The sequence below is a fragment of the Heterodontus francisci genome, chromosome 38 (genome assembly GCF_036365525.1).
Source record: "Heterodontus francisci isolate sHetFra1 chromosome 38, sHetFra1.hap1, whole genome shotgun sequence".
NCBI classification, from domain to species: Eukaryota; Metazoa; Chordata; class Chondrichthyes; order Heterodontiformes; family Heterodontidae; genus Heterodontus; species Heterodontus francisci.
In genome coordinates, this window is record NC_090408.1 from 30,668,365 (window position 1) to 30,682,540 (window position 14,176).

At 42.3% G+C, this 14,176-nt stretch overlaps 1 protein-coding gene across 12 annotated transcripts in view; it reads left to right on the forward strand.

The window, feature by feature from the left end:
- sema6d (semaphorin 6D) overlaps window positions 1-14,176 on the forward strand; it is a 259,908-nt gene that overhangs the window by 104,903 nt on the left and 140,829 nt on the right. For all 12 annotated transcript variants that reach the window (XM_068018004.1, XM_068018001.1, XM_068018015.1 and 9 more), the window contains one exon: window positions 3,832-3,877. In XM_068018004.1, the coding sequence (XP_067874105.1) occupies window positions 3,868-3,877 (10 nt within the window). In that variant the 5' untranslated portion in view covers window positions 3,832-3,867. The remainder of the gene's footprint in view (window positions 1-3,831; window positions 3,878-14,176) is intronic.

The following is a 14,176-nucleotide window of genomic DNA, read 5'->3' on the forward strand; positions in this document are numbered from 1 at the left end:
AGGTAAACCCACAGTGATGTTAAGAAGCGAGTTCCAGAATTTTGTCCCAGTGACGGTGAAGGGACAGCGATATCGTGTGGATATATGTGAAATTACTAACCAATCAGCAGACTGGAGTTAGACTGTCAACTGTGGATTGGCTTCAGATACAAATTACAGCGCATGCACAATGCTATATTCCCCTCAGCTATCCTTTAATGTTAGGAGAGAGCAGTTGATTGGTCCATTTTAAGACCATAAGAACTAGGAGCAGGAGTAGGCCGTCCGGCCCCTCGAGCCTGCTCCGCCATTCAATAAGATCATGGCTGATCTTTTCGTGGACTCAGATCCACTTACCCGTACTCTCACCGTATCCCTTAATTCCTTTATTGTTCAAAAAGATATCTACCTTAGCTTTAAAAACGTTTACTTAAGAAGCGTCAACTATTCACTGGGCAAGGAATTCCATAGATTAACAACCCGCTGGGTGAAGAAGTTCCTTCTTAATTCAGTCCTAAATCTGCTCCCTCTAATCTTGAGGCTATGCCCTCTTGTCCTAGCTTCACCTGCCAGTGGAAACATCCTCTCTACTTGTATCTTATCTATTCCCTTCATGATTTTATATGTTTCTATAAGATCCCCCTTCATTCTTCTGAACTCCAATGAATATAATCCCAATCTACTCAGTCTCTCCTCATAAGCCAACCCCCTCAACTCCGGACTCAACCGAGTGAACCTCCTTTGCACCCTCTCCAGTGCCAGTATATCCTTTCTCAAGTAAGGAGACCAAAACTGCACACAGTACTCCAGGTGCGGCCTCACCAGTACCTTATACAGCTGCAACATAACCTCTCTGCTTTTAAACTCAATCCCTTTAGCAATGAAGGACAAAATTCCATTTGCCTTCCTAATTACTTGCTGTACCTGCAGACCAACCTTCTGCGATTCATGCACAAGGACACGGGTCCTTCTGCATAGCAGCATGCTGCAACTTTTTACCATTCAAGTAATAATCCCTTTTACTGTTATTCCTACCGAAATGAATGACTTCACATTTATTAACATTGTATTCCATCTGCCAGACCTTTGCCCACTCACTCAATGTATCTATGTTCCTCTGCAAAGTTTCACAGTCATCTGCACACTTTGCTCTGCCACTCATCTTAGTGTCATCTGCAAACTTTGACACCCTACACGTGGTCCCCAACTCCAAATCATCTATATAAATTGTAAATAATTGCGGTCCCAACACCGATCCCTGAGGCACACCACTAGTGACTGATTGCCAACCAGAATAGCACTCATTTATCCCCACTCTCTGCTTCCTGTTAGTCAATCAATCCTCTATCCATGCTACTACTTTATCCCTAACGCCATGCATCCTTATCTTATGCAGCAGCCTCTTGTGCGGCACTTTGTCGAAGGCCTTTTGGAAATCTAGGTACACCACATCCACTGGGTCCCCATTGTCCACCTTGCTCGTAATGTCTTCATAGAATTCCAAAAGATTTGTCAAGCATGACCTGCCCTTCATGAACCCATGCTGCGTCTGCCCAACGGGACAATTTCTATCGAGATGCCCTGCTATTTCTTCCTTGATAATAGACTCAAGCATCTTCCCCACTACAGAGGGTTAAGCTAACCGGTCTATAATTCCCCATCTTTTGTCTACCTCCCTTTTTAAACAGTGGCGTCACATCTGCTGTTTTCCAATCTGCTGGGACTACCCCAGAGTCCAGCGAATTTTGGAAAATTACCGCCAGTGCACCTGCTATTTCTCCCGCCATCTCTTTTAGTACCCTGGGATGCATTCCATCAGGGCCAGGAGACTTATCAATCCTTAGCTCCATTAGTTTGCCCAACACTACCTCTTCCGTAATAATGATTGTTTCCAGGTCCTCACCTACGTTCGTCTCTTTGTCAATTACTGGCATGTTATTAATGTCCTCCACTGAGAAGCCCGATACAAAATACCTGTTCAATACCTCGGCCATTTCATCATATCCCATAACTAAATTCCCCTTCTCATCCTCTAAAGGACCAATGTTTACTTTAGCCACTCTTTTTCGTTTTATATATTTATAGAAACTTTTGCTATCTGTCTTTATATTCTGTGCTAGTTCCACTAATATTAAACATAATAAGTTTACACAACCACTTAGACACTATTAAAATACAGCTTCGTTCTGCACTGGAATTTTATTGCATCCAGTATGAACTCGAAACTAAAATTTCCTCTTAGGAGGGGTTTTAATACGTCCTGTCTTGAACGCACTCAGGAGTCCAATTGGAGCTTTGCTGCAAAGTTGTGGTGTCATTTATGAATTTTTATTGACCCTCGGGTAAGTGATTTTCATATGATATAAAGGTGTTTGTTCATTTTAATATTAAATCCCAGTGAAGTATGAAAATAAAAGAATTTGAACAATAAATGAAAATAGGAACGTTAAACAAAAAGAATCAAGAATGGAAACAAATGAAAAACTTGGAAACATAACAAATTCTAAAAAGGAGAAAAAACAAACACAAAGAAAGGAAAGCAAATTAAAAATCAAGACAGAAACAATACACTAAAAAGGCAAAGGGTAAGAAGATTGAAACTTCTGGCTGTGTAAAATCTGTGTTACAGTTCAAGAAACAATTTAGATGGAAAGAATATTGGAAAGGAGCCAAAGTGGGAAATGAAGTCTCCTCAGTCTCTATAGAAAAAGAGACTGGGAGTTGGAAGCGGTTTTTGCCACTTTTCTCCTGGTTTCCAATGCCATTTTCTGAAATATTAGGACGTGGAATAATACCCGATTTCTAAACTTTAATAAGAATTGGGGAAGATTTCCGCTATTCCTCTATATAATTTGGAACTAAATCATAAACTTCCATTCTTTAAACTGGTTCACAATTTTGTGAGTGGGGATCAGTGGGAGCGCAGCATATTTACATGGGACTGGCAGATGACTGGCCACTTGAAGCAGCACCCAACTGCGCCATGTGCCAGGTAACTGGGACATCTGCCTGGCCATGGTGAAGGTGCCCAGGCTCCTTCCAAATCACCCAACAGAAAAAATATATATATTTTTAAATTACTTCCGTCTTCAGGGGTTGAAGCCACTTCCGACATCAGTAATGCCCACTAGCTACATTGCCGAGGCTGGTACACTTCAGTATCTCTCAGCATACTGGTGAACACTGACACTGGATCCTGGCTGAGCCGCAATGGTGGGGAACTTCGCCTTGTAAAGAGCAGATGGAACTTCCAGCCCTCACAAGGTGATGTAACAATGGCAGCGACTCATACAGCAGGTGTCCAATGGATCTCTTGCTAATACACCGGGAGACCAGTAGAACCCCTGGGGTAGGCCCCTTTAATACTCTGCTACACCCTCCTCTCAAGTTTGTTCCCCTTGTAAACTATTTCAAAATATTCCATATAATATGTAAAGAATGTCATATAAAATGATATATAATATCAAAGCTGATACAGTGTCTTCCACATAAGGTTCTCCCTCTCGAGTGAGTTTATTTTGAATGGATTCTCAAACTCTTGGTCCTTTTTCTTGTGTAGAAACGAGAAAGAACACACATTGATATCATGCCTTACAGCAAATGAAGTTAGTCACTGTTGTATTGTAGGGAAACATGGCAGTCAATCAGCACACAGCAAGATCCCACAAACAGCAATGTGCGAATGACCAGATAATCTGTATCTGGGAGTTGGTTGAGGGATGAATATCGTCCAGGACACTGGGAAGAACTCCCCTGCGCTTCTTCAAAATAGTGCCATGGGATCTTTCACATCCATCTTCATATATAGAATTATTTCTCTCTTTATTCATCACTTTCTCTCTTCTTTTGCAGATCAGCTGGTGCCAGGAAAGGACTGTGCTAGATTGTATGCAGTCAGGTAAGAAAGATATCAGTTAGGATCGGGGCAAGGGAAGAAAACAGAAAGATAAGCAGCAGAGTGTAGACGCTGTACTTGATTTCCCTTGGTGTAGTCATGCACGCAGGTTTAAGTTAGCCAGATTCAGATACGGCCTGGATTGCATCACTTCATATTTACTGCTCTCCCAAAACAAATCTTTGACTGACGGAACAGATAATGGATTGAGAAAGCTAATATTTTTGTTTAAAGATGGCTTAGAGCAAAGTGGTTTTTTTTTGTAGCCAGCAATTGTAACAATCTGAGAAATGTTCACATATGAGTTCAGTTACTAGACCTCTTGTAGTAACTGTTAGCAAAAGTGTATTTGGAATAATAGTATTACAGGTGTAAATATTCATGCAACGATGAACAATGAGTAATAAACCCACACAGAGGATCCATTATTTGCTTTGTTGCCAGTAACAAGAGCTTCACTGGTTATAGTCACAACTTTGAAAAATTGTAGCTTCTCTCTTGATCTGCAAATTTAAATAGAGGCTGCATGATTAAAGCTCATTTGGAGAACATATTTAAGACTTAACAAAATAATAGAACTCTCAATATTCAGATGGCGAGAAGGTCGCCACTCAATGTAAAAGAATTACCTTGATGTGTTTTTTTTTAACTTCTGCTGTTCTGAAAAAGGAAATACATGACTGTTTCCTGGGTGTGCTCATTTGCATATCCATTTCTGCCAGCATCAGTGTAAAACTGGTGCAAACAGCTGAACAGAAACGTCAGTGCAGCCTTTGAATTGCACTGTTTAGCCTGCACTTTCCAACAGAACACTGGGGGCCAAGAAGGTAAGGCGGGAACACTGCATGGCTCAATAATTTCTCTTACCAATATTTTTTATTACACTTGGACCAGATTATGAATATTTAAGTTGCATCTGTGCTGAGAGGGCAGCAGGTAATGGCACGAAGCCAGGGGAAGAAGAAAGCACAGCTTCACTTGCTTAGACTCAAAGCTGTCCATGGGGTGGTGAAGGGGAAGGGGGGGAGGTGGTGGGGGGGGATGCACACTGTAGGCAGGACAAACAGATTCCTGTGTGTGGGTGCCACTAGGTGACCAGAATTATCACTTGTGCCACCTGGAGGGAGGCAGCTGCAGAAATGTTAAGGAGTCTAAATAAACTGCGAAGTCAGAGATTATTTGCTCCTCCAGGCTGTAGGTCACACCTGTGGCTTTCTTCTTCCAAGCGTTGTTTAGTAAGGTTACCCAAAGGTGAGAACTTCTGACCTCTCTGTGTCAAATGACTGCCTTTTTTCTTTCTACATTATTTGTTGAGTGCGGCTAAGAAGTTTGAGTGTAACGCTAAAGTGTGCTGAACAAGAATACATGTTAGATGTAAATTTCTTATTACTAGCACATCTACTGTGGCCCTGCTCATGATAAGTAAGAACACGCACTGGTTTGTAAGGATGTGAACATTGTACTTTAGTAAATCACAATGTATTAGTCACCTGCTGAACTACAGATATGTGTACCATTAAAGTTGCAATGCTTAATTAATGTTAAGTAAAGATTGGATGAATTCACACAGAGGTCAGTGAAGAGGCTGAAGACATTCTGGTTCAAGTATTTTTTCTTTGAATTTTGGATATTACTTCTTAGTCTCTCATAAATTGCTAACTGAATGGACAAGCAAATGCAGTGGAAGTTCTCTATCAGTATCATTTCCATTTCGGTACAGTCCACAATCACTTTAAAACCATGGTCTTCATCACAAAATTTTGTAGGTGAATTTTTACCATCAGTGTTCCTTTCCTAACAGGTATAATCCAATGTGGCTGCCCGCAGCAACACATTGTTTCCTGTTTCTTTGGGCGGCACAGCGGCGCAGTGGTTAGCACCACAGCCTCACAGCTCCAGCGACCCGGGTTCAATTCCGGGTACTGCCTGTGTCGAGTTTGCAAGTTCTCCCTATGACCGCATGGGTTTTCGCTGGGTGCTCCGGTTTCCTCCCACAGCCAAAGACTTGCAGGTTGATAGTAAATTGGCCATTATAAATTGCCCCTAGTATAGGTAGGTGGTAGGGGAATATAGGGAAGGTGGGGATGTGGTAGGAATATGGGATTAGTGTAGGATTAGTATAGATGGGTGGTTGAAGGTCGGCACAGACTCGGTGGGCCGAAGGGCCTGTTTCAGTGCTATATCTCTAAATAAAAAAATAATAAATAGATATAACTCGCCATTTGAAAAAATATGCTACTTTTCCTACCAAAGTAGATAATTTCACACTTCCCCACATTATACTGCATCTGCCACCTCCTTGCCCAATCACCTAACCTTTCTATATCCCTTTGCAGCCTCTTTACACCCTTCTCACAGCTTACTTTCCCACCTAGTTTTGTACTGCAAACTTGGATGTGTTCTACTCAATCTCTTAATGTAAATCATTAATACAGATTGTAAATAGCTGAGGCCCAAGCAACCCTGCTGTCCTGAAAATGGCCTATTTATTCCTACTGTGTTTTCTGTCCGTTAACCAATCCTCAATCCAAGTTACATGTTATCCCCCAATTCCATAAGTACTAATCTTGTGTAACAACCTATTGTGTTGCACCTTATTGAATGCCTTCTGAAAATCCAAATATATTATATCCACTGACTCCCCCTTTTCTACCCTGCTAGTTACACCCTCAAAAAGTTCTAATAGATTTGTCAAACACAATTTCCCTTTCATAAAACCATGTTGTCTCTTGCTGATCATATTTGTGATTTTCCAAGTGCCCTGTTACCATGTCCTTAACAGATTCTATCATTCCCCTACAGCTGATATCAGGCTAATTGGCCTATAATTTCCTGTTTTCTCTCCTCCTCCTTTCTCAAACAGCGATAAGTTTGTTTGCTGTCAAATATTTGCTTCTGGCCACCTGTACAATTAACCCGTCTGGGATCGGTTAGCTGTTTATACAAACCACAGAGATGATTTGGGTAAAAGATCCAGTGATAATCCATTTCACTGAGGACTGGAGAGAGATTTGGTCAGTGGTCTACTTGGTTTCCATTTGTTATATGGAAAGGCAGTTCCAATCCAAGTTCTTCCACAGAGACAGCTATACTCCCCAAAACTAAAATTATATAAATGTGGCTAAATCCTTTAGCTGTTGGTAATATTATAAATAAAAAGAACTGCTGCAAAGTTTTCAGAATTGCATGAATTTAGAACTGCTTTCTAAGAAGATTCGATCAAACATACAACAATAATTAACGTAAAACTGCCTGTGGGCTCTCTTAAGCAGGCTGATTTATAAAGATGTTCATGATCCATAAATTTATATTTTCAGATAGGATGATTGTCTCACATTGTTCACTATTTACACTCCAAGGGTTTCTCTTATTAAACAACTTGCTCGGAGAAACTCTAGACTTAGAAAGTTAAATATGCAATCCATTCATGGAAGGATCATTTTGGAAAGATATGCTCCTTTTTTTGGAAGTGATCTGCAGGGATTTCTTGATACCAATAAGGAATCCTTCCAGAGAAATGGATATGGCTCAGAGTACGAGGAACAGGGTGAGCTGAAGGACACGCACATTTGGTGAATGGCTCAACCATAAATGGTAGGATATTCCCACCAGCCTCTGACTAGCTATTTTCTCAATCTTTTATATAACTATAAATCATTGTGGTCTTTTAATGTGACCAGCATTTAATCAGGCAACTGAATGCCAAATTCCATTTTCATTACATAAAATTCTGTGATTCCTACTAGTAGTTTGGGAATGTATTTTTTTTAATAGAGATACAGCACTGAAACAGGCCCTTCGGCCCACCGAGTCTGTGCCGACCAACAACCACCCATTTATACTAACCCTGCAGTAATCTCATATTCCCTACCATCTACCTACACTAGGGGCAATTTACAATGGCCAATTTACCTATCACCTGCAAGTCTTTGGCTGTGGGAGGAAACCGGAGCACCCGGCAAAAACTCACACGGTCACAGGGAGAACTTGCAAACCCCGCACAGGCAGTACCCAGAATCGAACCCAGGTACCTGAAGCTGTGAGGCTGCGGTGCTAACCACTGTGCCACCCATAATTCTGCAATTCCACTTGCTTATAATTAAAGCCATTGATTTATGGTGACGTTGTAAATCAACTTCTGTTTCCCTTACGTGGAATTACTGTATTTTTACTATTATGCAGTTTTGTGAGAACTGCAAATTAGTGAATGAATTTGTATGTGCTGAAATCTATAATTACATCCCTGCCTATGTTTCTTAATGTTACAAGTCACATATGGTAAAATGAAACCAGATTCTTTCAATGAATGCATAGTCAATATACAAAAGAGGTTTGAAATGGGCCTCAATCTGACAAATCCCGGCAGCTACAGCTGTACTTCCTCTGACTAATAATCTTGAAACCATTTAATCATCATCAAATACATATATTTTTTCCTTTCAGTCCCCAGTCTTTATTGGCTGTAGCCATTAGAGCAGAAAGTCAAACCACTTCCAGATCTCCATGATTAATGCTTGGAGGCATCTGCATCGAGGTACACAGAAAGAACTTCAGCCTTGTTGTCTTTGCAGGTTTTCCCTTACTCTGCTGTGGCAAAATATCTGGCTTCTGCTCCATACTGCTCCAAAGCAGCACAGCCAAGATGAGGAACTCAAAGGTGCAGAGACTTCAGTCTGTGTTCTGTCCCACTGTCTTCTATTAACAGTCATGCTTCCTTTACAACTAAGCAAAATCAGACAGGTAGTCATCAGTCACTGGAACCATTAACCATCGTAACTTTCAAGCGGTTCCGTTTGCGTTACTATTTATTCTCTGCAGCAATTTTGCTTCCATTACAGTCCAAAGAAAATTCCAGCTATTTCTTTGACAAATTTTAAATAACTCACTTGATAACTATTAAATTTAATATGCAACTTACTAGCAGCAAAATGTCCAAGTCAGCCGTGTTTGGGGAATATCCCAAATGGATCCTCGTACCAGGAGTACTTTACTGTGATTGTAATCACATGTAACTGTTAGAATTTGACATATAAACAAACATTAGAAATATCTATGTTTTGCCATTTAAAATGGTTGCTATTGATAATGATTTTTTATCCTGAATTTTGGCCTGCTGAGGCTTCCATTTAATTTAATGAACATTTATTAATTTCATCCTGCAGTGTTCATGTTGCATATTTAGTGCCCAGAAAAATTAAAAACACTAAAGCTGAGATGTTGTTATAAATGCATACAACACAGCACAGTATTATACAGTAGCAACCTATAGTGAAAAACTTGTATTTATATAGATCTTTTAGCACAATAAAATATCCTTAAGATGCTTCACAAGAGCAAATTTGAAAGCAAAATTTGACACCAAGCCACATAAGGAGATATTGGTCAAAGAGATAGGTTTTAAGGAGCATCCCTAAAGGACTAAAGAGGTGGACAGGTTTAGGGAGGCAGTTCCAAAGCCCAGGGCCTGGGCAGCTGAAGGCACAGCTACCAAAATCAGGGATGCTCAGGAGGTCAGAATTAGAGGGACACAGTCATCATGGAGAGTTGTGGGGCTGGAGAAGATTGCAGAGATAGCGAAGAGTGAGGCCATGGAGGGATTTGAAAACAAGAATGAGAACTTTAAAATCAAGGCGTTGCTTTTGGCAGAAGCCATGTAGATTAACAAGCACGGGGGTGATGGGTGAACGGGACTTGATGCAAGTTAAGACAGGGTAGAGGCAGCAGAGTTTTGGATGACCTTAAGTTTATGGAGGGTAGAATGTGGGAGGCTGGCTGGCCAGGAGAGTGTTGGAATAGTCAAGACTAAAGGTAACAAAGGCATGAATGAGGGAGGGGTAGAGTCAGGCGATGATACAGGGGTGGAAATAGGCAGTTTCAGTGATGGTGCAGATATGTGGTCGGAATCTCATCTTGGGGTCAGACAATTGCCGGGGAGAGGGACGAGGTCCATGACTATGGAATGGAGTTTGTCATGACAGGAGTCTTGACGTCAAGGGAAACCAATGCCGAGATCCTTGCGTCGCCTCTTCTGTGGAAGGCCCACTAGATTTAGCACCAATCAGGCACTTAACTGGACAGTGGCAGGCCTTCCATAGGATTTAGGATCCTGTCGCCGGAAATCCCGGTCTTGCAATCAGAGACTGGCAGCTGCAGTGCCACTGCGGAGCCTGTGGCTGCTGCTGTAGCTGCAGTGACCAGACACCGAGGAGCGGCACTGGAATCAGACTTACGGTAGGTCAGGGAGGGAGGGTCTCGCGGGGTCGGGGTTGCGTGGAGTTGCGGGGTGGGGGGTGGGGGGTGGGGGGGGGGTTGTCGACAGCAAGGGGAGGGGTGGTGGCCCTCAGTGGGCCTTCCTGATGCCGGATCCCTCGTTCAGCCACAAAGTGCCTTTGAATGAGGGGCCACCACCCCGCACCCTCCCCCCGCAACCCCTGGAGCTGGGAAGCAGCAGGCATGGTTTATCATGCCATGTTTTTTTCATTCATTCATGGGATGTAGGCGTCACTGGCCAAGCCAGCATTTATTGCCCATCCCTAATTGTCCTTGATAAGGTGGTGGTGAGCTGCTGCCTTCTTGAACCGCTGCAGTCCATGTGGTGTAGGTACACCCACAGTGCTGTTAGGAAGGGAGTTCCAGGATTTTGCCCCAGCGACAGTGAAGGAACGGCGATATAGTTCCAAGTCAGGATGGTGTGTGACTTGGAGGGAAACTTGCAGGTGGTGGTGTTCCTATGTGTTTGCTGCCCTTGTCCTTCAAGTTGGTAGAGGTCGCGGGTTTGGAAGGTGCTATCTAAGGAGCCTTGGTGCATTGCCGCAGTGCATCTTGTAGATGGTACACACTGCTGCCACTGTGCGTCGGTGGTGGAGGGAGTGAATGTTTGTAGATGGGGTGCCAATCAAGCGGGCTGCTTTGTCCTGGATGGTGTCGAGCTTCTTGAGTGTTGTAATGATGTAACGATGAGTAATTGCATCTGCAATCTAATTAAGGGAAGAGGCCCTTAATTGGGGGTTACTCAGTTAAGGGCCTCAATTGGCGGCCATTGATAGGCCTTCCCGCCACAGACGGGACCCTGGTTTAAATATTTAAATTAACTTTATGCATTCATTTCAATGGAATTCCCCGCGATCTTACCTTCGGTTCCAGATCTTCAGTGCGACGGGCAGCACTCATGAGCCTTCACTTTCCCATCCAGGAAAAGCTGGCACCATGAAGGTGGCGAAGGGGGGGATCTCAACATTTGTACTGTATTGGGAGGGGGGACGAGGTGAACTCTGCAGTTTTAGTGCAGTGGAGGTGGGGAGGGGTCATCTCTGCAGTTAGTGCAGATGGGGGAGAAGGGGTCCAATCTGCAATTTTAGTATAGTGGGAGGGGAAGAACAGGGCAAATATGTATTTTCAGTGTAATGAAGGGGGGCAACTCTGCATTCTGTATGCAGGACGAACAGCCCTTTAAAAATGGCTCCAGCGCCTGCACAGAGACAATTGATACCTTTCACGGCATTGCCGAAACCCCATCACGTGATGGGGAGGGAGCGCCCTGCATATTCTAATGAGCCACTGGGCTCAAGATCACGGCCGTGTGTGTTGGCTGCCATTTTGAATGCCCATCACCACTCCCAGTGGCGTGAAAACAAAATTCAGCCCTTGGAAAATGATATGATTGGGCAGAGTCAACATGGATTTATGAAAGGGAAATCATGTTTAACAAACCTTTTGGAGTTTTTTGAGGATGTTACTTGTAGCATAGATAAAGGAGAACCAGTAGGTCTGGTGTATTTGGATTTTCAGAAGGCTTTTGATAAGGTCCCACACAGGAGGTTTGTAAGCAAAATTAAAGCACATGGGATTGGGGATAATGTACTGGTATGGATTGAGAATTGGTTAACAGACAGAAAACAGAGAGTAGGAATAAATGGGTCATTCTCAGGATGGCAGGCTGTTACTAGTGGGGTACCGCAAGGCTCAGTGCTTGGGCCACAGCTGTTCACAATCTACATCAATGATTTGGATGTGGGAACCAAATGTAATATTTCTAAATTTGCAGATGACACAAAACTAGGTGGGAATATAACTTGTGAGAAGGATGCAAGCAGGGGTCAGCAACATGTCCGTACATGGATACCAGTGTCAGTGGTAAAAGATTTTGAGGTCCGTGAATGGTAATTTCAGGGACGAGAAATGTCCCATTAGCTTCTTCTTTCCGACCAGAGTGGCTGTAAAAAAAAAAAATCGCACAGCCAGTTTCACAGTTGAGAACAGGAACAGCAGTTTCAGAACTTCAGACAGCTTCGGGGTTTTCCGGCATGTTCCGATTTTTTTTTTAAAGCCTGCCGGAGAACCCTGAATCTGGCTGAAGTTCGAAAACTGCTGTTCCCATTCTCAGCAACAGTCAGAGAGACAGCGGGTGGGGGGGGGGGGGTTACAGAGAGAGGGAGAGAGACGGGGGGAGCATGGAGAGAGAAGGGTGGACGGAAGTGAGGAGGGCCGGACAGAGGGGTGAAAACACAGAGGAGGGATGACACAGAGAGGGGAGAGAACAATACAGAGAGAGGGGATAACACAGAAAGGGGGACAACACAGAGGGGAGGACACAGAGAGGAAGGGGGAGAGAGAGACAGAGAGAGAAAAACAGGAGGGGGAGAGCGCGATCAAGATCACTCCTAACAGATGAAAATCTAACCGGAATACTTCACATCGCTGCACATGTATGTGGGCAGACATTGACTACTTGTGCAAAACAAATGCTACGTATCTCACTAAATCAGTGTCCAGCATAGTGATGAGAAAGTAAGTCAATAAATTTGTCTTCTCATTTAAAGTTTCTTCTCAAAAATTCACATTTGTTGCTTTGATTAATAGTAAGCTAAATTTTTAATGCCTTTATCTTTCTGAAATTGTCTCAGCAGCCCCCTATGTAAGACAAAAATTGTAATGTGGCCCCCACACGAAAAGTTTAGACACCCCTCTCCCTCTCTCCCCCATTCTTTATCCCCCCTCCTCATCTGTCTCCCTGTCTATGTCCCTCCCCACTCTCTCTCTCTCTCTCTGTCCCCCTCTCTCTGTCTCTCTCCCACACTCCCTAGCACCTAGATTATTTTAAAACACAAGTTTAAAGTCTTGTGTTATGTAAACTCATTTTAAAATGGCAAATGTCACTTAGGAAATGTCTTGATTTCTATGCTCTGCTACGCATTGCTTTCACTTGGACACAAGATCAGTGACATGTTGAAATTTATATAAATATCACAATTCTGCTGCTATCCATTTGGAATCACATTGTTCCAGAACTTGTATTGAGTGGAAAAAAGAGAAGAAAATCCAAGGAATTCCAGAAGTCAGAACTGTAAGTTCCTCATGAAAACAAGAGTATGGTGTAATGGGGCTGAATGATATTGGCAAAACAGGATGCTGCTGACCCATTTACAACAGTCAGTAAATACAGTGTGATGGATAGCTTTAATAAACCTTAATCTATGATGAACTGTCTCTGATTCCTTAACAAAATCCATGCTGCATTTTAAAAACTGTCAGAGAAGACATAGTAAAAATTTATTATGTTTCAATGACCATGTTAGAAACAGTCATTAACTGATTGTTTTTTGCTACAAATTGGATTGAGGGACAAGTTTTACAGGTATGTCGAAGATCAATAACTGCAATGTGCATCATTTACTATCCAGTTAGAGGGCAGATAGCCTGAGTGACTAATGTCATTTGAAAGTTGTCTATATCATATATCATATAATTATATTACGTTAAAAGTGCACCTTTGCTAACATGTAAGAGGTTTGGCTTGGACATTAGTTGGTTAGTCTGGAAAACAATTTTACAGATAGCGACTAAGCATTTTATAACTGAATAATACAGGCATTAACCGCTCAACATTTTGCAGAACAGCTTTTTGTTAATAATTATCTTGTCAGAACTGAATCAGAATTGACAGTGATAGACTGAGATATAGACATAAGTGAATTTAACAGAATCACTTAATTGGAGAAACTGAAGGGTGCTCTTTATTTGTAATTGTGTTTATCTAATTTTGTCACTAGCTTGAGTGAATAAATGACATTTTGTCCATGAGTGGTACTGTAGTTTCTATATATTAGAATCCAGGATCTGGTTTAACAGCTTGTCAAGATTAATAATTTAGTCTTGGCTACCCATCGTTAATCCCTCTGCCCCTTCCTGTCCCACTCTGCTTTTCTGTTTTATATGATACTTCTGAAATGCTATCTGCTCTATCCTATAATATTCTCCTGATTTAGAGATCACTGCCCTTTTGTTGGCTGCCCTGTCATCAGA